This window comes from Phodopus roborovskii, unplaced genomic scaffold (genome assembly GCF_943737965.1).
Source record: "Phodopus roborovskii unplaced genomic scaffold, PHOROB, whole genome shotgun sequence".
Classification (NCBI taxonomy): Eukaryota; Metazoa; Chordata; class Mammalia; order Rodentia; family Cricetidae; genus Phodopus; species Phodopus roborovskii.
In genome coordinates, this window is record NW_026125264.1 from 2,523,148 (window position 1) to 2,550,555 (window position 27,408).

General features: G+C 42.7%; 1 protein-coding gene across 2 annotated transcripts in view; it reads right to left on the reverse strand.

Annotated features, from left to right (window-relative positions):
* The window catches only part of Tm9sf4 (transmembrane 9 superfamily member 4), a 43,821-nt gene extending 26,998 nt beyond the window's left edge, over positions 1-16,823 (reverse strand). The window contains exons 1-2 of one of the 2 annotated variants that reach the window (XM_051193162.1): positions 16,589-16,823; positions 67-180 (exon numbers count right to left, since the gene is read on the reverse strand). In XM_051193162.1, coding sequence (XP_051049119.1) covers positions 67-180; positions 16,589-16,603 — 129 coding nt within the window. In that variant the 5' untranslated portion in view covers positions 16,604-16,823. Of the gene's footprint in view, positions 1-66; positions 184-16,588 lie in introns of both variants that reach the window. The other variant, XM_051193152.1, reaches the window with a different exon arrangement.
* Between the last annotated feature and the right edge of the window lie 10,585 nt (positions 16,824-27,408).

Genomic DNA, 27,408 nt, shown 5'->3' on the forward strand with positions numbered 1-27,408 from the left:
CCAACTGAACACAGTCCTCTAGCCAGGCTGCTAGTACAGGTGCCTAAGATCCAAGCACTCACTCACCTTGATCTCTACTGGGTCGTTTTGGTGGAAGTTGATTGGCGCGACTCCAGGGACATAGAAGGTGCTTGTTTTACATGTGAGATAGAGAAGCAGCAGGAACCTTGGCCACCAAACCTGCTGGGGAGAGAGAGACTGTAGTTGGAATCGGGAGAGAAGAGTGAACTGTCCTTTAGGGCAGATCAAGTGGGAACCTTCAAATCTGCTTGCAGTGGCCAGTGTCACCTCTGTGCTATGATATGGTGGGCAGATACAAACTGGGAAATTTCTAGATGGCAACTTGGCACCTATTTCCTAGAGTCCCCAGCAGTTCTATTTTTTTTTTTTTTTTTTTTTTTTTTTTTTTTTTTAAGTTTTAAAGTCTGCTAGAAGAGCAGCAAGCCTTCTTAACCACTGAACCATCTCTCCAGTCCCTGGACTATTCCTAGACATGTTAAGAAAGATATGTCAACTCTCCCAAAATACAAGGAAGGACATTTACCAGAATATTAAATGGATAGGTTTTTTTTCCCTTCTTCTGTGTATGTTCTTTCTAATGTTTTGTATAGAATTATACATTTACATCACTCCAGAAAAACAATTAGCTGGGCATGGTAATATACACCTACAATCCCAGTAGTATTTAGCAATTAGAGGCAGGATGATCCCAAGTTCCAGTCCAGCCTATACTGTATGAGACTAGGTATCGTGGATAAATAAGAATCTGGAAAAACAAATAGGCTGATGGATGTTTATTCAGGGAGAAATCACAACAGAAACAGATGAGCGCCAGCAGTTTCCCGTCCCAAGGATGCCTCCAGATGCTGTCTCCGACCAGGAAGCAAGAGAGTACCTGCTGGGGTCCCAGACCCCAGACCTAGTTCTCCCAGGTTATGCCCACACCTGTCCCCACCACCAATGGGCGTGGTCAGTGCAACAGTTTCGGGCAGGGTGGATATCTCACTACAAATGGTGGAGGGGCACATTGTAGCACATGCCTTTAATCCTAGCATTCAAGGGGCAGAGCCAGGTAACCTCTATGAGTACAAAACCAGTCTTGTCTATTTAGGGAAGTCCAGGACAGCCAGGGCTGTATAAAGAAACCCCGTCTCACCACCCTGGCCCCAACAATACAAAACAAAACAGCCCTACCACTGCCAGATTATTATTACTGTTGTTGCTACTTTGGGTCTCACTGCATAGCTCTGGCTGACCTGGAACTCACTACGTAGATAGGACTTCATCCAGATTATGGATCATCCTGAATGTCTGGAAGTCAATGTCCCAGTTTCAGTATGTTTAAAGGTCTCTAGGTGCTCACACTCAAAGTGAGATCTGCAGAGTGCAGCAGAAACAGCATTGTCTGGAAGCTTGTTAGAAGCACAGACACTCAGGTTATGCCCTGGGCCTGTCGAATCACTGTAAATTCTGCACGACAGCCTAGCAGTCAGTGTGGAGAACTACTCCTGTGGGAGTGGCGAGGAGTGTCCCCCAAGAGTCAACTGGGAAGGAGGAAGTATGGGTCTCTAATTCTCTCTGGCCAGGTTTAAAAGTGTATCCTGACAATCAATAGGGAGGTGGCTGCCATAAGCAGAGAAGGCATTAGATTTGGGGTCCTCATATAATGGCAGGGCATTGTATCCCTCTTCAGCTATGCAGGTGTGGCCCAGCAACATTTCTGTGTTGTCCTCATTTATTATAAGGGATTCATGCAGGGGAAGTGGGGTTGAAACCAATGTGCACCTGAAACCGCTTACCCACCTCTATGTCACTACTCTATTATTATATTTAAATCTATGATGATGATGATGATGTGGGTGATTGCCTGCATATACATCTCTGCACCACATGTGTATCTGATGCCAGTGGAGGCCAGAACAGAGTGTTAGAACCACTTGAACTAGAGTTACAACAGTTATAAGCTGCCATGTGGGTGCTGGGAAATGAACCACAGACCTCTTAACTGCTGAGCCATCTCTCTAGTCCCAACTACTCTTTTTACTAACTTTGTGTGTGTGTATTCATCTATGTGCGTGTGTGTACATATGTGTAACATCTGGTGTGTTCCCTACTGTTCTCCACCTTTTCTCTGAGACAAGCTCTCTCAATGAACCCAAACCTCAGGGACTGAGTAGACCAGTTCAGATATGCAATACTGTGCCTGCTCATTTTCTGTGTGGGTGCTGGGGACCTGAGCTCAGGGTCCCCATGATTGCATGACAAGCATTTTAGTGACTGAGCCATCTTTCCAGCCCCAAGCTGCTACTCTCACATGTAAGTCACCAAGATCACTATTCCTGTTAATGTAAAGAAAACGTGTTCTAAATTCCCTCCTAAGAAGCCTGACACCGGACCTTTAGCCTCATCTGATAAGTGACTTGAAGCAGGGGCAGAGGATTACAATCTTCCAAGCTTATCAGACCAATTAAATCTAAGAAGTTACTTTAGTTCTACCTCCTTCAGAAACAGAATCTTTAGACTTAACTGAGAACACTGCCCCGGGGAGCACAAGGTTCCCTTGGGAGCTCGGGTTGCAGAGGAATGAAAAGTAAATCCGGGAAGACTTCAATTTACTTTCAAAGTCTCAAACCAATGAAGCCCTTCCTCCTCCCCAAACAAACAATACCCCAAAATAAACAGTGAGATTCATGCTCAACCCAGCAGGAAGGCAACAGTAAAAAAGCAACAAGGAACCAGAGTTACTAACACCTGTGAAGAACACAGAACTGCATGGGCATAGCAACTTCCTTCTATTTACCTAGCTTCTGCTTTGTGCTAAGCACCTCCCACACCGATTGCTTATCTCACAATGACAGCTACCTGCATACTTCTGCCACCATTTTGAAGAGGACTGCCAGTTAACCTGAGATAGATAAAATAACTTGGGGGCTGTGGGTGTGATTTAGAAGGTAATGTACACACCTAGTATGCTCGAAGCCCTGGGTTTTATCCCCAGCATCACATTAGAGGTGTGACACACACTCTAATCCTAGCACTTGGGAGACAGAGTCAGGAGGAATAGACAGATGTTCAAGGTTATCTAGGCCAGCCTGTGCTACGTGAGATCCCATCTCAACTCACTCCCCTCCCTCAAGTAATAACTCATCCCAGGTCGTACAACCCAAATGTGATGATGGAATATGTGTGCTCTGCTGAGGCAGGTGAGTTTTAATATATGATGATGAGCTGGGGTGGTGGTAGCTCAGGCCTTTGATCCCAGCACGAAGGAGGCAGAGACGGGAGGATCTCTGAGTTGGAGGCCAGCCTAACCTCTATAGCCTAGTCAGCACCATAATGCATGATGCTGATGATAACAGCACAGTTGTGAGAAGCACAGTTTTAGGTTCTTTTCATGTATTCCCATTTCATAATTGGGTGGTGGGTGGGAGCTGTGACATGTGCCTGCAACCCCAATTACTTGGGAGGCTGCGGAGATGGGAGGATCACTTAAGCCTATGAGTTCAAGACTAACCTCTAAACAACATAGCAAAATCCCATCTCAAAAAAAGGGTGGTGGTGGTAGAAGGATGGTTCAGTGGTTAAAGAGCACTTATTGCTCTTGCAGAGGACTTGGGGTCAATTCCCAGCACCCATGTCAGAAGGCTCGCAACAGTCTGTATCTCCAGTTCCAGAGGATCCAGTGCTCTGTGGCTTCTTAGGCATCTATATATATATATATATATGGTGTACATAAACTCACATAGATGCATATACATACACAAGAATAAATAAACAGTTGCTAAACAAAACAAAACAAAGCCAGAGTACGCTAGATGGAGATAAACTGTATCATCTTTGAGGAGAAAATTAGCAATCTAAGAGGCAGAGCTATTCTTAAGTACTGCCAACACAAACTTTTAGGTATATGAAAATTGATCCTTGTTTATGTATGTATAGCCTATTCTTGTTTGTTCAAATGTTTGACAGCATATACCAGTGGGCCTGGTAGCACATCTTTAATCCCAGTAGTCCAGAAGCAGAGACAGGTAGATCTCTGTTTGAAGCCCTGGTCTACATAGCAAGTTTGAGGCCAGTCAGGAATACACAATGAGACCCCATCTTTTTTTTTTTTTAAGTATATACCAATACCAAACAAAGTAATCAAAAAGGAAAACTACCAAAAATTTTTAGCATGAATACAGATGGGAAATATCCTTAAGAAAGTGTCTGCAATTAACAACATATAAAAACATCTACAGCTAGGTATAGTGAATTGCACCTGCAACCCCAGCACTCTGGAGGCAGAGGCAAGAGAATGAGTTGAGGTCATTCTGGCAATATAACGTGTTGATGTCTGACTTATCCCAAGAATGCAAGGATGCCTTTCTAGCTGGTCAATTTTTACAGTATACCATAGAAGAAACATACAGACTAACATGCTGCCATCATAACTGTCACAGAATAGGCAGTTAACAAAATCCAACAGTCATCAAAACAACTTAAAGTACAACTAAAAAGGAACTTCCCCAGCCAGATGAAAGGCAGCTAAGAAAATCCACAGGCAATCATCACACTTAATGGTGAAAATGGTGAGGAATAAAAGAGAATATACAATCTTTCCATGTCTAATCAATTCTATGCTATAAACCAGTGCATAAAAGAAATAAAATTAAGTTAAACATCCAAACTGAAAAATTAAGTCACAAATGCTTTTATTTGTAGATCACATGATCATGCATCTAGAATACTCTAGAATAACTAACTAGGATTAAACAAATTGAGGACAGGCACAGAATATCAGATTGATAAATAAAAAATAATTGTATTTCTACACATTGGCTCTAGGCAACTCAAAAACAAAATTAAAACATGGTTCTACTTAGTATTGAAAAATTCAAGAATATACATTAAAAATATTTATTATATGTGTACATGTGCACAATTTAGTGTATGTGTACCATATGCGTGGGACTGTGTGTGGGAGAGCCTGAGAAGGTTTAAAGGGGTGTTGGATGCCCTGGAACTGGAGTTATAGAGGTTGTCAGCCACCATGTGGTTTACTCAAGTGCTCTGACTTCGGATACCTTTCCAGTCCCTGAGGAAAGATCAGAAAGGATTTAAGGCTGGATGCAGCAGAGTAGCAAAGCACCCGCCCAGCATGCTCAACACAAGTTACATTCAACACTACAAATAATAAAGAGAAAAAAGGGAAAACAAATATGCATTTTGTTTTGGTTCGAGACAGAGTTTTGCTGTGTAGCCGTGGCTGGCATGGTGATCTCTATGTAGTCTGGGCTGGCCTCAAACTCTTGGTAATCCTCCTGCATCAGCCTCTCAGATGCTGTGATTATAGGCATGTACCACCATGTCTAGGTACATGAATATGACTTTTAAGAACTTTTCTTTTTAACTGAAAAATCACAAAACAATGCCAAGAGAAACGAAAGATTTAAATAATTAGAGACATTCCATGCTGACAAACTGGAATACTCCACAGAGATAAGATAGGGAATTCTACTTCTGGGGCTCAAGAGGTGGCTCAGTGGTTAAGAGAACTGCCAGCTCTTCCAGAGAAATGAGATTCAATTCCCAGCAGCCACATGGTGACTCACAACTGGCTGTAATTCCATTTCCAGGGGATCCAACAACTTTAGGCCTTAGTGGGCACCAGGCATGGTAGTACAGACCCACATCTAGGTAAAACACCCACATACATAATAAAATAAGAATAAAAACTTAAAAAAAAAGAAAGAAAGAAAAAGAAAACCCCACTTCCATACTAATCTTTAGATTTAATCCCTACCAAAACCTAAGCATGTCGAATTTATTTCACAGACGAATTTACCCTAACACACATACATACACACACACACTGGTTTTTGCAATAGTCTTTCTATGTAGTCCTGGCTGTCCTGTAGTTTGAGATATATATATATATATATATATATAAAACAAAGTTAGTTCTAGGACAGCCAGGGCTATTACACAGAGAAATCCTGTCTAAAAACAAACAAACAAACAAACAAGATAATTGGTAAGGATAAGTATATATATTTATGTATACACACACACACACACACACACACATCAATCCAACCAAATTAAAAGCATAGAAAAAAATCCATTTATAGTAATTTGATTTTCAACAAAGACGCCAAGGCAATCCAATAAGGACAGACAGTCTTTTCAACAAGTGCTTTAACTATATTGTGACCATGTTCACCAGTAACATTAGACCATTCACAAAAACAATAAATTCAAAATGAACCACAGATTAAAACAAACAAAACACAAAAGCTGAAACTAAAATTTCTAGAAGAAGGGACTGGAGAGCTATCTCAGAGGTTAAGAGCACTGGCTGCTCTTTCAAAGGACCTGAGTTCAATTCCCAGCACCCACATGGCAGCGTATAACTGTTCCAGGGAATACTCCTGTTCCAGGGAATCCAACACTCTCACACAGATATATATATGCAAGCAAAATACCAATGTACATAAAATACAAATAGATAATTAAAAAAAAATTCTAGAAGAAAAACTATCACTTTGAGTTAAAGATGTTTTGGATATGCCACCAAAATATAATCCATTAAAATTAATAAACTTCATAAAAATGAAAACCTTTACACTTCTAGACCATGGACAGGTGTAAAATCTGTAAGTGATGCATGTAATAAGAGACTGGTTCAGGATGCATAAAGAACTCTTACAACTTAATGAGACAGCAAACACTCCAGCTAACAAGTGGGCAAGGCCTGGGGGTATGATTCGGGGGTATGATTCAGTGTTATCAAATTTAGGGTCGACCCTAACATGGGAAGTAAGGAGATGGCATGAAAGATTTGCACACTCATTTCACCAGAAAAGATGTATACAGATACACAAAAGGCACATTAGAAGATATTTACTATCATCTATCATAAGGGAAATCCAAACCAAAGCTATAGTGGGGTACCACCACATGCTAGAACTACTAAACAACAAAACAAAATAAAAACCAGGCAAGTATGAACCAGCATATGGAGAGAAATCTTCGTTATTTCATCGATGGAAATGTGAAATAGCACAGCCACTTTTAGAAAGTTTGGTAGTAGCTTAATAAGTTAATCATAAACTCACTGGCTAGTACTGCCAACTCTAGGCATCAACTGAACAGAAAGATATGTACTCAGACTTGTGTTCATGGCAAATTTAATCACAATGGTGGTCTTCTTATCCCTGGTTTACCTACAGTCAACCATGGTCTAAAAATATTAAACAGGAAATTCCAGAGATAAATGATGCATAAGCCTTTAACTTTTATTACTATATACTAGTGTAAATGTTCTACTTTATTTATTAAACATTCTTACTCACCCCTGCCCCAGGGACTCATGTACCCCAGGATGACCTTGAACTTCTGATCTTCCTGCCTCTGTCTCCTGAGTACACCACCACACTTGAGTTTATGTGGTACTGAGGACTATGGCTCAAGGCTTTATGTATGCTATGCAAGCAGTCTACCATCCAACCTACATCACCAGCTCTGTTAGTCTTACTAGGTCTAATTTAAAAATTAAACTTTATTGTAAGATACACAAGTGAAGAGAAGCATATGGGATGGACTTGATGGCACAGGCCTATAATTTAGTTACTGAAAGGCTGAAGCAGGAGATCACCAAGCTAGTTCAAGGCTTGCCTGGCTACAGAGTGAATTCAAAGCCAGCTTGCCCAGCTTAATGAGATTGTCTCAAAATAGTAGAAGGAGGTCTGGGCATAGCAATTACTTAGCACATACCCTATGTTCAATTCCTAGTACACAAAATAGTGAAAACAGAATTCTATACTGGCAGGATTCCAAGCATCTCCTTAGAGAGCTTGGAACACACACCCTCAGATTGGAGGGCTACTATAGTTCAAAACTGAAAACTCTAATTCAAAGCTCAGTCATTAGTGAAAGCAGGGGAAAAAAAAAAAAAATGTAGTTTTTCCATATAATGGGATACTATCAGCAAGAAAAAGAACTACCAATATACATCACAAGAAAGAATAACCCAGAACACACTATACTAAGTAACAGAAGCCTGATGCAGAAGTCTACATAACACATGACTTTGTTTCTACAGAATACCCAGCATAGGAAATTTACAGAGACAGAAATCAGATTAGCGGTGGTTTGACTGTGGGAACAAGGGTCTGATTGCATCACTCCCTTGACCAATGTGAGGGAACTTGGGTAGCAATGGTTCTATAACATTGTGTCATTGTAGTGACAAAAGCACAAGTTAATACATAGCTAAAGGTCACTGCTCTGTACATTCACAATGGTGACTTGTAGTAGGAAAGTATAGCTTAATATGCCTGAAGAAAAAGGAACCAGCTAGGAAGGGTAGAGGTGAAAGGACGTGGCAGTGTCGGTGAAGCTGGGTGACAACTGACAATAGCTGTACTCTATCTTCTATGCTGGTATATGCTGAAATTATAATGAGTTGGACTTCGCTGTGAGACAGGGTCTTACTACGTAATATTGGCTGGCTTGGAACACCCTACGTAGACCAGGCTCAACTTAAATTCAGAGATCCACCTGCCTTTGCATCCCCAAACACAGTGTAGAGATTAAAGACATCCAACCACATTCAACCTACAACAAAGTTTTAAAAGTAGGAATTATATATGCATAAAATATTAGAGATAATTTTTAAAATCAGAGACATTATCCTGAAAAATGGATTAGGGGCAGCCATGTGACTTATTTTGCCTTTTCTATTTTTTCCTTTATTGTTATTGTGTGTCTGTGGTGTGCATGACATCTGTTCTTACGTGCTACAGTGTGTGTGGAGGTCAGAAGAGAACTGTAGAGTCCATTCTCTTCTTTTATTTTTGCTTGGATTCCAGGGACTGAACTCAGGTTGTCAGGTTTGCAAGACAAGTAATTTATCCTACTTTTTGACCCAGCTTTAAAAAAAAAGTTAACAAACTAAAATTGTACACATTGATTATATATTTCTTCATACTTTCATATACATTTTCCTATATACATGGATCATCATTATACATGATACACACAAACATACACATATATGTACATATGTATACACACACACACACACACACACACACACACACACACACACACACACGTTTTTTAAATTAAGATAGCGTCTCATATAGCCCTGGCTGGCCTTGAACTTCTGATTCTCCTACCTTCATCTAACACATGCCAAGATTATAGGTGTGCATTACCATGACCAGTTTATACAGTGCTGGATGGAGGTGGAACCCAGGGCCTCATGATTTCAACTGAGTGACATTCCCAGGACTACATTTATCTCTTTCTCTCTCTCTCTGAGACAAGGTCTCTCTGTATAGCCTTGGCTGCCCTAGAACTAGTTCAGTAGACCAGGCTGGTCTCAAACTCACAGAGATCTGCTTATCTCTGCTTCTGCTTCCTTAGTGTTGGGATTAAAAGTGTGCACCCCCACCACCTGCTTACACTTATATTTAAAGGCAAGGAAATGAACTGCCTATAGAAATACCTAGAGTCTAGTCTACAGAGAAAGTTCCAGGACTGCCAGAGCTACCAGAGAGACCCTATCTAAAAACAAAACCAAACAAATCTAGATGGGAGACATATGGAATGTCCTGCATAGATTAATTTGACCACCAGGTTTGCAGGTAACTAAATCAGCAATTCTAGGAGGGTCATAAACTCCTATGAGAAGTTGATAAGAGTTACATATCCTGATGTCAAACGTAGGATGTTACACGATTCAAGGAGACTTGAAGACTTAGTAGTTTATATGTCCTTGACAGCTTGACAGGATGGTGGCCGATGGTTCACATCTGTAAAAGGCAGCAGAATCCCTATTTGTTGGGACATTTCTGTCTTGTTCTTCGACCTTTTTTCAAAAATACTATTATTAGATTTATTTTTATTTTATAAATGAGTATTTATATGCACGTATATCTGTACACCACAATATCCTGGTGCCCAAAGTCAGAAAAGGGCATTGCTTCTCCTGGAACTGGAACTATGGATGTTACCTTCCAAGAAGAAGTGCTCTTAACCACTGAGCCTTGCTCTTGTCCACTGACTTTTAACTGATCCTCTCAGTAACTGTGGTGAAGCTCAGTACAAAGTCAGGTATGACCAGAGCCCTAAAGGAGGGTGCGTTCTAAGAGACAAGCACACATCCACTCCGCAGCATTCTGCTTTACTTGATGTCCCAGTCACAAGATTGTAGGGTCAGCCTGTCAAGGAACCAGATGAATGATGGCAATCGAGAACTCTCTGCAGGTAATCTAACACTCCACTCCTGGCAAAGTACCAGTGACCTGGGAAGCTGAAAAGCTCAAGCAACCCAAGAATCAGTTGCTCCTTTTTTTTCCTTTTTAATTCTTGGGGTCTGGGTGTTCAGAAACAACAACCCCTCCCAACAGCAACCTAAGGGAAGGCTACTATGAAAAAAATATTAGTTCTGCCAATTGCCAATTTACTGTGAACCTCTCCCAAAGAAAATAGGGAATTTTCTCCTGAAAACTGAAAAGTGTTCATTCAATGGCATATCTGTGACTAGAGGTTAGCCTCTTCTTTTCTGGAGCCCTCCATCACTCCAAATCCAACAGCATCACCTAGCCACATATCTGGGACCAATCTTGAACAGCCCGTTCCTGTTCCTCCCTGCAGCAGAAGCAGTGCCTTTCTCAGAGCAGACTGGAGTCCACTACAGTGTTCTTCCCCTCTAAGCCCAGCACCATTTTAAGGTCAGTTACTACCTACTCCTCAGATTAGGGAGCTGAGGCACAGGAGTGGGAGTAGGGGGGCTTCCAAGGCACTGTTTGCCAACAGTTGACTGAAATCAATTATCCAATTAGTTAAAGCTCCCTAAGAATTCAACCACATGTGAATGAAGGCTAGTGACAACTAAAGACCACTTACCAAGAAGCCCCACAGAGCTAAAGAACTCACCCAGCTACATGAAAACAAAACAAAACAAATACCCAGAACTAAATTAGCCACTATCGACTGAAAATACAGCCTTTATTTCAGAGCACAGAGTCCTGACAGTTGTTGAATAGAAACATAGAAAGACTCAAACACTGCTGGGGGAGGTGAAGAGGGTTAGGGGAAGGCCTATCAAAAGGAAGTCCAGGTGAAACCAACTATCTTCATAAAGCTATAAGCAGCCAGACTTAACCTTGAAGGAGGAGAAGTGCAGAAATCACTGCTCTTCCCTGCCCTCAGGGGTATTCACAAAAGAGCTCTCAGCTAGTAGGCTCAGACAAGGCAAGGCCTGCAACACTTCACTCAGATTCATTTATCACAGTTCTTTGAAGGAGTCTCATCCCCTGTTCAAAACTATGGGAATGGATTCTGTATGGGATGGCGGGTAAGCTCTGGAGATGGGCGGAGGTAGTGGTTGCATAACACTGTCAATGTATGCAATGTCCTGAACTTACACAAATGGTTAAAATGATGAGTTTTATGTCCATTTCACTACAATGAAAATATTAAGAAAACATAACAGGCTTAACAAAGCAAGAAGTTTGCCAGTCACAAAAGCAATTCTATCCCCAGGTTGTATACCCAGCCTTAGACTTGCACCTCAAAGCCTGGGAGGTCTGTCAGTTTAAGGCATCGGATGTTGGTGAGAAATCATACTGGACATACCCCAGCACAAGAGGAAGCAATGAAGAGGAATGCGGTGGAACTGAGAAGTCCTGGGTGCCCCCACTCCATCTGGGAAACAATAGTGACAGCAAATGGTTCAGGGATCAAAGCAGGTTACAAGGTAGTGGCCCCTATCATTCATCTATGGCCAGATGGCCCAGCTCATCCTGGGTCCTTCCCACCTCCCTGCCAGTGCCCAGAGATCAAAACTCAACCTTCTCCAACATTCTGCAACCTGCTTCTTTAAGTCCAAGATCAAAGGGGACCTTTTGTCCAAGTTGTAAAACAGACCAAGAGGCAACTAACTGCCATCTCTTCTGCATTTCCTGTAGGCTGAGGGCCTCCTTTAAGAGACTGTTCAGAGAAACACATGAACCAAGGCTTGGTACAGGCACTCAGTTCCCAGGATGTAGTGGTTCCTGAAGAGTGTGTGCCAGGTGAGGCTACTCAAGGAGCCAGACAGAAAATATCCCCAACACAACATTCTGGAGGGAGCACAAGAATGATGATAGATACAAAACAACCCAACTGCACAGTACATTAGCAAAAGTAGTTTCCCTGTTAAGTATTCACTGAAGGACTTTCTACTTGAAACTGAGAAATCATGAAGTCCGGGGGGGGGGGGGGGGTGTTAAGCAGATCTTTCTATAGCCCAGGCTGGCCTAGACCTCCCTGCGTAGACCAGGCTGGTAGAACTCCCAGAAATGCACTTGCCTCTGTCTCCTGAGTACAGGGATTATTGGCATGTGCTACCACCCCCAGGTGAAGTTCAAATATTAATGCCACATATGACATATACATAAAACAGACCAAGAAAGTCAAGTCCATTTGCCAGCCCACACACGAAATCAATGACTGTACTACAATCAGCCAAGCTCTTGCCTCCTACTCCAGTGCTGGTTGATGCTCTGAAAGCTTAAAGGAGACGGCAGCTGCCACCACATGAAACCAAGAGTCAGAGGAGCTTCCTGCGTCCTGCTCCAGGACACTTCCATCCAATTGCCCTATTAGCACTGCCTCTATTGGCTCCAAGGAACCTTGGTGCCAGGCAGTCCATTACTCTGCCCTACAAGGAATAAATTCTTTAAAACAAGATAAACTGACCCAGGCATGTATCCCAGAATACAGAAAACACATTTATGCAAAAAATGCACACAAAGTTCCTGGCAGTAGTGTTCCAAACAGCTAATACAAGAGACAGTCCCAATCAGCAGACAAAGGGATAAAGAAACTGTGGTCTACCCACACAACAGAATGGCTTAGTCATTTAAAAAGAATAAAGTGCTAGGAATGCTACATACAACATGGATGAACTTTGAAATATCATGGGAAAGTAAAAGCAGCTAGGTAAGAAAAACCACACATCATGAATTCTCGTTATATGAAATGAGGAAAGGTAGGTCCTCAGAGACACAGAAAATCAATGGTTGCCAGGGACTAGGGGGAGCAAAGCCTGGGAATGACTATGAATGCTTCTTTTTTAGGTTGATGAAAATGTCCTGGAATTAAACAGTGATCCTCTAAATACACCAAACCCACTGAACTGTGAACTTTAAAAGAGCTCAGTGTTAGAAGCATTCACTGCTCTTGCAGAGGATTTGTGTTTGCTTCCCAGAACCCACAAGGTGGCTCACAACTACCTGTAACTCCAGTTCCAATAACCTCTTCTAATTTCCTTAGGTACCAGGCATGCACATATATGTACACAGGCAAACACATAAAATTTGAAAAGATCTTTTAATAAGGGGTGATTTTGTGGTATATGAATTATATCCACAGATAAAACTATAATAAAAGCTAAAACAGTGTGAGGGAGAAGACACATAAGGGAAATAGAGTATTATATGCCTATGAATGTACTCAATGAGCATTTCCCAAGTTCCCATTAAAATATTCCCAAGAGCAGTTTCCTGTAATGAGATATGAGCCTGCTTCTCAATTCTGACCCAGCCCAATGAATTCTATCCTGTAACTTTATAAGGTGGGCTAAATCCAGGGCAGCAGGAAAACTCATGGCTTCTTTTCCTTAGAGCCACAGAAGTCTTACTCTGTAGATTAAGGAAACATTGTTGTGTTTAGCTGACCTGGGTAGCATCTGCACAACTGGGGAAGAATCATTCATGAAAGAATCCCTTGAACTGTATATCCACAACTTTAACTTTCAAAGCAAACAGCCTGCTCAAACCCCAGCTTGTTCACATGGCCCCTGAGTCCACTAGTTAAGTTCCTCCTTGCATGACTTGCCTCAGAAGCTGATCCACCCCAAATTAGATCTATATGCCCCACCCATGAAGGTTGTGAAATAGCTTACGTGTATAAGGGCGTGGGGATGGTTCCGACTTCTGTGTAGTAATGTACTTGGCACAGACCAAATTCATATCTCTACCTGTGACTCCACATATCCCTCTGTACAAACCTGCTTCTGAGCCTTTTCACTAAGCATACAGTTTCTTCTGTACCTTTTAAACTGGTCTCTGCATACAACACATTCTCCATTTATTCTACCTACCTACCTACCTACCTACCTACCTACCTACCTATCTATCTATCTATCTATCTACAGGGCCTCTATTCAGTCCTGGTTCTTCTGGAACTTACTAGACCACACTGGCCTTGAACTCATAGACAGCCACCTTCTTCAGTCTCCTAGGCACCACATTCTCCATTTATTGAAATGTGTTAAACTAGTTGCCATGGCTTGTTTGTACACTAAGAACAAGTTGGCTCCCTTAATGTGTTCCCCTAAGGAAGTGACACCAGCCTAATAGAACAATCAATTTCAAAATACAGTACACAGACTGTAAACTGTGAGCTACAATCCACCTAATCACAAGCACATGTATAGAAACCTTTTTCTTATCTGTCTCCAATTCATCTTTGATCACTGTCTCCTACCCCACCTTTCCCCATGTTTTGGTGTTCTAGCCTTCTGTATAACCCTAAACATACCACTTGGCTTTCACACTTGCCACTTTCTTTGCCTGGGCCATTCTTTGCAAGGCTGGTTCTTTGTGATGAATTGAGCCTCAATTCATATCACATTCTCTGAGAAGACTCTGCTACTCAATCACAATTATATCATCACCAATCACTTCACCTTGCTGTCTTCAAAGCACTTGGCACCACCAAGCATTATCCTACTACGGCACTGCTCACTGAAGGTTTCCTGGAATGAGAGAAGCTCCACAAAGGTGGAACCCTGACCCTCTGACAATTATACATCTAGTTCCTGGCACTAACTGGGCACTCAAATATTTGCTGATTAAATAAACCCATACTAGAAATACATACCGTTAATGTATAAACTCTTAAAACTGAACAGGACTGAAATTTCCCAGTGCAGTGCTATAAATGCCACTTTATTGAACTCTCTAAGGGTGTGACTTCCTCTCCTCCCAACAGCCATGTTCTTAATGTGGCCAAGGAGAAAAAGGGTTCAACATTCCACTCTGGGGATTTGCCCCATTTCATAGATTCAAACTGATGCCTGAGGCCTCAGAAACCAGTTAAGGCTTCAAGACATTTCCTCCCCCAAAACAGTGCCAGAGACCAAACTCAGAATCTTGTGTAGGCTCAGCAAGTGCTCTACCAATGAGCTACACTCCTCCTAGCCATGGAATCTTTTACCTGATGTCCAAGTTTACAAACAAGGAGTTTTCTTCATTAGAAAAACAAAACAAAACAAACAAACAAACAAAAACAAGATAAGTTAGCAATCTGCTAACAGAAGGGAATTCTTCCAGTGAATTAGCATGGCCCTGTTTAGAGAAAACCAACACCAAAATGGTTTAAGCAAGAATTTTCCTTTGGTAGAGTCAAATGTCACAAGCTTTATCTCTGAGTCTTTCTTGTTATTCACTACCAGGATGAAATAAAATTTATCTTCTGAGGAAGCAATATACAGGACCACCCAGGAAAATTCACTTTGGATCTTTGTTCTTATTCCTTGGCAAAGAGAATTTGAGCTGAACTTCTCAAAGAAAAGCCAGTCCTTCAAAAACTTAACTCTGTGGTTCCAAAACAGAAGCCAGCAAGTTGTGACCCACCTTCTAGGCACAGTTCTGTTATCTCCACTCTCATCCCTAAAGAGACTTCATTCTAGCCGGCTTCATGACAGTGAGCCTTCATCTATAAGGAGCTGTATAGCATGGGAAGGGGATGCAGACAGGTAGGACCAGAGGTGTTTTTAAACAGTAGCTCAGGCACCACCTCCATTATAATCACAGGACTGCTTGTGAAAGTGTAGATTCCTGAGCATTGCCTAACCCTAAGGAATGGCACTGAGAGTGAGGCTCAGGAAACCGTATTTTAACATGCCTCCCCATCCAGAACCCAAGATTCCCATCACAGTTAAGAACCAATCAGATAAAAACACTTTAGGAGAGGCAATGAGTTTTGACAAAAAGGCAGGAGGAGGGAAGGACTTGGGGATGAAAATTGGGCACAAGATATACTGATCCTGCAGCGGGGCGTGCTATAGGGACAGCTGAGGGTGCATTTAAGGACAGGGTTTAGGCTAAGAGGCTGGTCCGAGGCGAGGTAGCATCCTAGCATTCGCAGACTGGTCAAGGCGATGGGGATGTGGGGAGAGCTGGATCTCAACGTGAGGAGCAAAGGTAGAAATAGCGGGGGATTCTCAGAATGACACAAGGCCAGGAGGTGAAAATTGGGAAATGAGGGTGACAAGGGGGCGGGAACGAAAGCCGAAATGAGAACAGTCGAGACTCTAGCTGAGGTCTTCCTTCCAAGCGGCACCTCCCCTAAAACTCCAGGCCCTGACAAGCCTAGGTGGAAGCCAAGGTTGGAGAAAGGGATTTTGTGAGAGGCCAACCCGGTCCAGGGTAACCCGAGCAGGGGTTCTGAAGGAGGCTGCGGACCAAGCATGGGGTGCCGGAAGGTCCTGGACTGGCCAGGGGACCCTGCTCCAGCTCCGGTTCCCGGAGTCTCCTTCACTCACCATCGCCGCCGCCATCTTGGATCCACGTGTCGGCGTGATGACGTCAGCGGAAGTGGTGCTTCCGTGGGTACGGACTGTAACTCAACAAGGGGTCCGCCTCGCTTCAGTTGCTTCTGAAGTCGCAGTATTGTAGAGGTAAAGGAGATTTAATTTCTCCTTAGCAAACTGGTCTTAGCAGTGAGATCTCTGACTAGGTGAAGAGAGAGTACGGTGTAACTATTGGAGCCATGTTAACTCCTGGCAGACACCGCTCCTCCCCCTACCCCTTTTGCATTGTGGGTAATTAGGGTGTGTGGGAACATGCACGCTCTCTGATACCATCTTTACTATTGGCAGAAAGACCCGTTGCCAGGGTTACCCGAGACCTTAATTGTGAGACAGAAGGCATGGTAAACCCTCTCTGACAGCAGCTGGATTCCAAGTAATTTGTAATTATATGTTTAAGTATTTATTTGATTATTATATCCTGTAATACTAATCGGCCGTAATCCCTATGAAGGTAGGACTCAGTGTCTTTTACCTTGCACTGCCGTTTTGTCATCCTTAAAATGGGACAGAGATTTCTAGATTACTTTCGTTATTGACTTATGTTGATTATTTACTGATACAATCTTGCACAGGAAGTATTCGATAAATGGTTGTCATTATGATTATGTACATTTCTTCACATAGATGGTAGGTGCCTCAAACGATACACTTTTTTGAATGAGTGAATGAAAAGCAGCATACGTAGGGGAAGGAGACATCCTTTGTTGTTGTTTCAAAAAGCTGATATAATCAACTTATTATGATTATTTTTTGCTTCTGTAACCCCAACTATTTGCCTCCGAATCCCCTATTTGGAACTCCCCCCTTCTGAACTATAAAAACATTTATTTATCTTACCCATGTCCAATGCTGATCTCTTGAACCCAGATTTTAGGGAGAGACAGCCAATGTACACGGGGAAAAAAAAAAAAAAGCTTGCTTTGATTAATTTGGCCATGGTGATTTGGGTTGGTGATCTTTCTCTTTGTATCTGTGGGATTAATATGTTTAGGTGAGTTCTTATTGTTAACTTAGCACAATCTAGAGACACCTGGGAAGAGGGAACCTCTATTGAATTTCCTCAGTCAGTTTTGGCCTGTGGGCATATCTATGTGGCATTTTCTTGATTGCTAAATTTTGACAAAATTATTTAATTAATTTTATCTTATTTCTGACACAGGATTTCTCTGTGTAACAGCTCTGGTTGTCCTAAAACTCACTGTGTAGACCAGGCTAGCCTGGAACTCAGAAAGATCTGCTTGCCTCTGCCTCCCCGGTGCTGGGATTACAGGTGTGTACCTTGGAAGGAGACATCTTTAATGTGGATTTCTCCATTCTTACTGGTTTAATGTATGACTTGAAGCAAATTACTTAGTCATCTTGAACATCAGTTTTCTGGATTGCTTAAAAAGGGCTGGGGGTCACAGTGGTAGTTCATGCTTTTGATTCCAGCACTTGGGAGGCAGAGACAGGCAGATTTCTGAGTTTGAGGCCAGCCTGGTCTACAGAGCTGGTTCCAGGACAGCCAGGGCTACATAGAGAAACCCTGTTTTGAAAAATTAAAACAAAACAAAAACAAAAAAAAAGGGGTGTTTGGGGATGGGGGAGGGCAAATGACTCTGAATCATGATGAAGAAAGACTTCATTTTGTCCATATATATATATATATCACTATAAAGTGTGTAATGCAGAGTGAGGGTTGTCTTCTCAGATGGATCAAAAAAATTGTTAAAAGCATAATAATGAGGTCTGTGGATATAGTTCACTTTGACAGAGTGCCTGCCTAATCCTTAGCACCACATAAAGCATGCTAGAGCACACTTGTAATTCTAGAACTCAGACGGTGGAGGCAAGAAGCATTCTAGGTTATCTTGGGATACATTAGACCTTGTCTCAATAATAATAACAATAATAATAAAAATAATGACCAGCCAGGTTTGGTGGCTTATATTGGTAATTCTAGAGCCTAGGATGCTGAGAAAAGATGGCTGTGGTGAGTTCAAGGTCAGCCTGCATTAGATAGTGAGTTTTAGTCCAGTCTGAGCTATAGAGAGAGCTACTGGCTACTTCCCAATAGCCCCCCCCAAAAAAAAACACTCAGCATTGCTGAATGCTATAGCTCTTGGTTCTGTGCCAAACAGTTGTTAAGACTTCTAGTTATTTCGACAGGCAATGGCACACACCTTTAATCCCAGCACTCGGGAGGCAGAGGCTGGCAGATCTCTGTGAGTTCCAGGTCAATCTGGTTTACAGAACGAGTTCCAGGACAGGCTTCAAAGCAATACAGAGAAACCCTGTCTTGAAAACAAAACAAAACAATGACTCCTAGTTGTCTCATTCTGCATCTTGTCAGGGAACAGTTGAACTCTAACCATCACTATGGTCAACACTGATCACCACTGTGGTAGATTCTTTTGTATAAATGTCTACTAACAGTCTTCTTATCCTTGTATGAGCATACTGGTTCTTCCATTAAAAGGTGACTTTGTTTTCCTCTTGTTGAATATAGTGGTTGAGTTACTTGCTTTGACCAGTAAAATGAGGTACAAGTGTCTTCCAGCTCTACATCTAGGCCATAGGAGGCTTGGCAGCTTCTTTCACCCAAGGGTATAAATAAGGCTAGGTGTCTCATTGGAGAGCCCTATTGTTTCTCAAGGGATCCTAGAAGTTCCACCTCTCATCATTAAATATATGAATAAAATTAGTTTGGACAATCCAAACCTAGTCAAATTACTAACTACTAAATATAGAGTTATGTGAATAACCTTATTGACACTGTGTAGAACAAAAGAATTAGTTGGTTGAATTTAGTTGTGTTAGTTTTAGGGATGGCTTTTTATGTAGCCTGAAATACAAATCCATGAATGGCTATACCTGTCATCTCAAAGAACAGATATATTCCCAAAGGGCAGGTAGCTAGAGAAACTGGAAGGGTTTATCAGAGTCTTGCAGTAACACTGAATTGCAGACTTGTGACCAGTTCTTCTGCAGCTTAAATCCTGGAATTCTCTTCTATGTCTGCTTAAAGAAGAATACTAATGGAGCTGGAGAGATGGCTCAACAGTTAAGAGCACTGGCTGCTCTTCCAGAGGATCAGGGTTCAAGTCCCAGCACCCACATGGCTGCTCATAACTGTCTGTAACTCCAGTTTCTAGGAGATTGGATGCCCTCCTATGGCCTCTGCAGGCACCAGGCATGCAAATGGTGCATAGCCATACATGCAGCAAAACACCCCACTACAGACAATGTAAAAGAATATATTGATATTGATGAATGAATATATTTGAAATAGCATTTCTCTGTGTAGTCTTAGAACTCACTCTGTAGACCAGGTTGGCCTCAAATTCAGAGATCCACCTGGAATGCTGGAATTAATGCTGTGTGCCACCACTGCCCAGCTCCAATATTGTTGATTTTTAAACATTTTTATTACATATATTTAGTGTATATATGTTTTTGGGTGTGCACATATGACTGCATGCCTTGTTGCACATACAGAATTTAGAGGACAACTTTCAGTAGTTGATCCTCTCCTTCTGCAGTGGGGGACCCAGTGATTGAACTCAGATCTTGAGATTGGTTACATGTGTCTTTACTCATTGAACCATCTGGTCTGCCCAGTATTGTAGATTATATTTCACAGCCTGTAATGTCTAATGCTGTTACATTATAACCACAAAAATATGTGATAGTTTGAAACTCTCAACTTATTTGACGTAGTTGCTCAAGTCACTGATGAGTCAAGTCATGACAGGTCTTCATTATTTCACTTTCATCTTTCGTTGTTTTCTATGCTAAAACAGTTCCTCAATTGCACAAGCTTTGCCTCAGCTTTCTAGTGCTGAGATTACAAGCATGTACCACTATGCCCAGCATTCTCTTTCACATCATTCATGAATATGGACAAAGCCTAAACCTGTATTAATGTTTGAACTCTATCTGGAAAGGGTATGACATCAAGCAAGTTGCCATCATGAGTATCTGAAGCTTTTTCAGTGAGCAATCTGGGAAGACACATCTCTTAGAGTAGTGGTTTTCAACCTTCCTAATGCAAACCTTTCATAAGTTCCTCATGGTGTGGTGACTGCAACCATAAAATTATTTTCATTACTACTTCATAACTATGGTTTTGCTACATTATGAACTGTAATGTAAATATTTGTGCTTTCTGATGGTCTTAGGTGATCCCTGTGAAAGGGTCATTTGACACTGTCCCCCACTGCCCCGCAAAGGGTTTTGGTGCACAGGTTGAGAACTGCTGCCTTAAAGCCTGACCATCCAGGAGAGGGAGCTGGACTCATAAAAGGAGTACTGTTCCAAAGGGTGTTAATTCCATCACACCTCGGCGTTCTGGGAACATTAGCTTCTGAGGCCTTAGCAGTTTAAAAATATACATAATATATCCATCCCAGGCACAGTAATGCATACCAAGGCATACCACCTGTCATAAGAGAAAGGAGTCCTGACCTTGGAAGTAAAAGCCAGGGGCAGGACAGACCAGGCTGATATGGTGTTAGTACTCTAAACACTACTCAGGAATTCAGGCTCCACCCAGCTTTATGCTCCTTTTGGGTCATTCATCTTCCTCAGAGTCTAGTATGGCTTCTAAAGAAAGCCATTATTAAAAGGTTGGAGAGATGGCTCAAAGGTTAGAGTACTGGCTATTTCTCCAGAGGACCTGGGTTCAATTCCCAGCAACCACATGGTGGCTCACAGCCATCTATAGTGAGATCTAGTACTCTCTTCTGGCTTGCAGGCATTCATGGAGGCAAAATGTTGTATATATAATAAATACATATTTTTTTTTTAAAAAGAGGGACTTCCATTATAGCCGGAAAGCAGAAGAGGAGAGGTAAAAAATAAGGGACAAAGAGCCTATAGCAGTTGACTTGTTTAAAAAAAAGTTACTGAGGGCCCAGCAGAGAGACAATGTTGTATACATAATATATAAATAAATCTATTTTTAAAAATCTATTATAGGCAGAAGGCAGAAGAGGAGAGGTAAAAAGTTACTGAGGGTCCAGCAGTTAGGAAAGCGCCAGCAATTAGAAATTCTCCCTGCTGTTTGCAATCACAGCTAGTACGGGGCCTGATACCCTCTTCTGGCCTCTGTGGGTACTCCACGCGTGCGTGCGCGCACACGCATGCACGCACACACACACACACACACACACACACACACACACACACACTTATTTATTTGCCAGGTGTGGTGGGTATACCCTTAGTTCCAACACTTGGGAGGCAGAGGCTGGCAGATCTCTGTAGTTTCTAGCCAGCTTGGTCTATACAGTGGGTTCTGGTCCAGCCAGGGCTCCAATCTCTATATTGTTACAATCTTATTATGCATGTTGCTGAAATGAGCATTCTACCCCTAAAACTCCTAAGAAAAAAATTCCTGTTCTTTACAAATTACTCAGTCTCAGTAATTGTTAGAGCAATACCAAATGGACTGAAGCAAATTTAAGTATAGAGTACTGAGTGGATAGAACAGAGGTTCATGTAACTTTCCATCCTATACTTGGTTTTCCTTGTTTTATACCTTGCATGGGTCCATTTATGGAAGCTAATGAACTAGTAGCTCAACAAACTCAAGATCATACATTACCTCAGGGTCTTCTCCTCTTCCTCTACTCCTTTTCCTCCTTTTTTTTTTTTTAAAAATAATTTATCTAACTTTATTTTATGTGCATTGGTATGAAGTTATCTGATCCCACCTCTGGAACCAGAGCTACAGACAGTTGTAAGCTGCCATGTGGCTGCTGGGAATTGAACCCAGGTCCTCTGGATGAGCAACCATTGCTCTTAACAGCTGAGCCATTTCTCCAGCCCCTCATCTTTATTTTTGGGGTCTTACTATGTAGCCCTGGCTGTCCTGGAACTCATTATGTGACTGGGCTGGTCTTGAACTCTCAGAGATTCACCTGTCTTTGTTTCCCAAGTGCTGGGATTAAAGGCATGCATCCCCCTCCCACAATATGCCAGGAGGTGGTGGCACATGCTTCCAATCCCAGCACTCAGGAGATAGAGACAGGTGGATCTCTGTGCCCTTGAGGCCAGCTGATCTACAGAGAAAGTTCTAGGACAGATTCCAAAGCTACAGAGAAACCCGTCTTGAAACAAACAAACACCAAATAAAACCAACCAACCAACCAAACAAACAAACAAAAGGCATGTGCCAACAAACCTGGCTTTGTTTGGGTCAGTTCTTTGTGCCATACCTTCAATAGGTTTTGACATAGGCTTAAGGGTAAGTTGTCACCACTGTAGTAACATACAGAATAGCTTGCTGCCATAAAAACTGCCTGTGTTCTATTTAATCATTCTTTGATCCTTTTTCTCAAATTCTGAGCTACCACTGGTTGGTTATTTTCTTCAGTTTTCTGTTTTCAGGATGTCATGTAACTGAAATCTATAGTGTGTATTCTTTATAGGCCAGTGACCCCCTCCCCCGCCTTGTGCTGGGGGTGGAACCTAGGACCTTGTGTATGCCAGGCAGAGGCTTGATCACTGAGATCCCCAGAACCAACTTGGCTTCTCCCAGGAATTGGGTAAGATTCCCTTCTCTCTTTTCCAGGCTTCATACCTGATTTCCTTTTAGCACTAATATTCTGTTACCGAGTTTCCGTATTCCCTTTTGGAAGGCCATCTGCCTGCTTCAGTAATAATGAAGGAAGCTGCTCTGATGGTCCTGTGTGGATGCACATCTTCCAGTCTTATGCAAAACACCAGGAGACCCAACTGGTGAGTCACACAGTTAAGAGATTGTTTAGTTTTGTAGAAGAAGTGTTGGGTCATCTTCCCAAGGGACTGTGGGGTCCTGAGTTCCTGCAGCACCGAGCAACAGTGTGCTGCAGTAGGGTTTGGTGTTGTCAGCATTTGGAGTCTCAGTCAGTCTAAGTGTGTCCTGGTCACTTTAGTTTTCATCTCCCCAGTGACATGTGATGTGGAACATCTTTCTCCTGCTTATCTGTTGTCCTTGTGCCACTCATGAGGTGCCTTTTCCAATCTTGCTCTTTGAAATCGAGTTGTTTTCTTATTAAGTCAAGAGAACTCTTTGTATATTTTGGATACTAGTCCCCAGTTACATAAATGTTTTGAAAACGTATTCTTCAAGCTTAGGAGTTGTCTCTCTCCCTTCTTCTGTTTTGCCCCGGCTGGCCTGGTATTTGCTATGCAGCCCAAGCTGGTCTTGAATTCATACCAATCCTCCTGCCTTGGCCTTGCAAGTGCTGGAGTTACAGGGATTAGAATTTGTTACTATATAGACAAGGTCAATGAGTCAGTTCCTTCTCTCCTACTATTTCATCTAACAATGACTCATCCCAGATCACAGAAAAGACAGTTGAAAGCATGGAGACAGATACAACACCAAGAGCATAAGTCTGTGAAAGAAGATTTTATTCTGAGGCAGGAGGATTGCTGGAGCCCAGGAACTTGAGGTCTGCCTGAGCAACTTAGTGAAATCTTGCCTGAAAAAATAACAAACAAAAAACAAAAACCAGGGAGGAGGGGTAGAGAAGTTGACTAAAGTACTCTTGACAGACTGAGTTAATCTGAGTTCAGATCCCCAGAACCCACATAAAAAGGTGGGCATGGGCCAGGCAGTGGTGGCGCACACCTTTAATCCCAGCATTTAGGAGGCACAGACAGGTGGATGTTTGTGAGTTCAAGGCCAGCGTGGTCTACAGAGCTAGTTCCAGGACAGGCTCCAAAGCTACACTAAGAAACCCTGTCTTGAAAAACCAAAACCAAAACCAAGGTAAAAAGAAAAGCTGGGCATGGGCCAAGAATGATTGCCATGCCTCTAAACCCCAGGGAAGCAGAGGCAGGCAGATCTCTGTGAGTTTGAGGCCAGCCTGGTCTACATAGTGAGACCCTGTCCCACACTCTTCCTCCATGAAAAAGTAGCCGTGTGTAAGTAATGCAAGCACCAGTAACTCCAGCACCCCTTTAAACAGAAGCAGGCAGCACCCCTTTAAACAGAAGCAGGCAGCACCCACTAAACTGTAACAGAGGCTGCAAAAGCTCTCAGGGCTGCTTGCCTGGCACAGAGATGGAAGCGTCAAGACACTCTGTCTTAAATAAGGTGAAAGGTCAAAGGTGAGGACCTACACTTGACAACACTGTCTTCTGACTTCTGTATATGTGCTACTGTGATATGCCCCCACCCCCACACACACCATTCTTGTATGTTGGTGCACCATGTGCATGCCATTCTTGAGGTGTCCAGAAGAGGGCATCCAATTTTTTGGAACTGGAGTTATAGATAGTTGTAACTGGAGACCTAAACCAGGTCCTCCACAAGAGCAGTAAGTGCTTTTAACATCTGTTTAGCCCCCAACACAGTATGTTTTGGTTGACTGTACTTCATTATAATTAAAAACTGAGATTGGCAAGATGGCTCAGCACATAAAGGTGCTTTGCCACCAAACCTGAGTTCAAGCCTGGGACCCACATGGTGGAAGGAGAGGACCAACTTCTACAGTTTGTCCTCTGACCCCGCGTGAGTGCTGTGGCACATGCTAACCCCCTGCAATGAGGAAGTTTAAAAATAAGAAACTGGACAGCTGTGGTAGGATGCACCTATAATCCAGGCCCTCAGGAGGCAGAGGCAGGAGGATCAGGAGCTTGAGACCAGCTTGGACTACATAGTGAGACCCTGTCTCAAAAGAGAAATAATTTAAAATATTGAAAAAATATTTGTTAAGAAAATGAAACCAGGCCTGTGTTAGTCAGTCATTACCATAATATTCATGTAGCAAAACAACCCTAGAAAGCACAAGCTTAAGGTAATTGTTTCTCCTTCTCATGTCTGAGGACCAGCTGGGGTTCAGCCAGCCTAGACTGGGCTCAGCTGGATTTGGTGCCAACCTGAAGACTGGTCCAGATTTGCTCCTCATGTCACTCATTTTCCATAGGCCACATTTCAATCAGGGAAGAAGGCTGGAGGGGAAGACCAGAAACAACTCTCTAAACTTGTTTCCTTTGCTTTTGCTAATGTGCAATTGGTCGAAACAAGTCTCATGGCCAAGCCCAGCATCAGTGGGACAGGGACGGCTGCTCTTCCTTCCCATGCATTAATGAATGGAAATAGAACAAATTTCTAGTGCAAGGTTGTAAGTAAGGCCCTGGGGTTTGTTTTCCAAAGTATGTATTCCAAACCTCAAAGCAAGAAAGCAATCAGGTAAGTTGTGGGGTGCGTGTGTGTGTGTGTGTGTGTGTGTGTGTGTGTGTGTGTGTGTGTGATGTAGTTTTAGATTTTGTGCAGGGTTTCCATTTTATTACTTCCTCCTCAAGTCAGACCATAAAAGCGAAGCTGTTTTCCCTAAGTAGGTCGTAACAGTCCTTATCCTTCCCCAGGCTTTTTGTCTGGGAGCTGGCCATAAAGTCTTTTGTTGTATAGTATGTGATAAGGGTCTCCTCACTCCAGTGGGATTCTAACCCATAGCCTGAAGGTAGAAAAGCCACATGGAGAGGAAAACAAGACAAAACAAAACAAAACAGGCCTTGCTAGGTTTTCCCACCCAGTTCATTAGCAATCACACCTAGGCAATAAAGTCTCCATAAAACTCTGAAAGACAGGGTTCAGAGAGCTTCCAGATAGCTGGATATGTGGAGATTTCTATGGAGTCACAGGTCTAAAGAGGACGTGGAAGTGCCACGTAGCCCTTTCCCACTGTGCATTTTGTCATCATTTCCTTTGTTGTATCCTTTATGATAAAACAGTAAAACCCCATTCTCTTCCTGAGTTCCCTAAGCAGCTTGAGAACATTAATAGAACCCAAGGAGGGAGCTGTGGAGAGCCTGGCTTATAGGCAGCCAATGAGAGCCAATTTAGCAGTCATAATGTCTGTGTGTCCATGGGCAATGGCCAGCATCCCTGAGGGAGACCTAGCTTGTGTATTAGTATGGCTCAACAGGAAAGAGGTCATATGTGGTGTCCTGTCAGGCCCAGCTTCTGAAAGGAAAGCAAAACCATAGAGCACCCAGGCCCACAGTGTGGTAGGCAGAGTAATGGTCCCTCAAAGGTGTGCATGTGTGAATCCCTAGAAGCGGAGAAAGATGTTGCTGTGGCAAAGGGGACTTGCAATTGTGATTAAGGATCATGAAGTGGAAGGATTCTTCTGGCTTAGTTAAGTGAGTCCAGTGTACTTATGCTAGAGGATGAGGTAGATGAAGGCGCAGGGGAGACCAGAAGATAGAAGTAGGACTTGGAGTGGTGTGCAGAAACAGTCAAAGGTGAAGGCAGCCTCTGGAAGCCAGAAGAGGCAAGGAAGCAATCTCTCCCCCTTGAATCTACAGGAGCAGCAGAGCCCTGCTGGCAGGGCTTCCCCACGCTGCCCAAGCTATTTGAAGCCACCCAAGCTTGTGGGGATTTGTTAAGGAAACAAAAGGAAGCTGGTACAGCCAGCAAGTAATTTAGTATGGTTGGAAAACCTTGAGCATTGCTTCTAATCTTTCCCCTTTTTATGCATAGGTGTGTGTTGTGTGTATGGAGTTACATATGTGTGTACATGTGTGTAGAGGTCAGAGGATAACCTCAGGTGTCACTGTCCAGGATGCCATCCATCTCCTTTGAGATGAGTCTCTCACCAACCTGGAGCTCACCAATTAGGCTAGACTGTCTGGATAGTGAGTCCCAGGCATCCTCTGGTCTCCAGTACCCCTCACCCCCACCAGAGATTACAAATGCACACCACCATACACAGCATTTTTACATGAGTTCTGGGGATTGAACTCAGGTCCCTGTGCTTGCAGGATAGGCATTTACTGACTGAGCCATCTCCCCA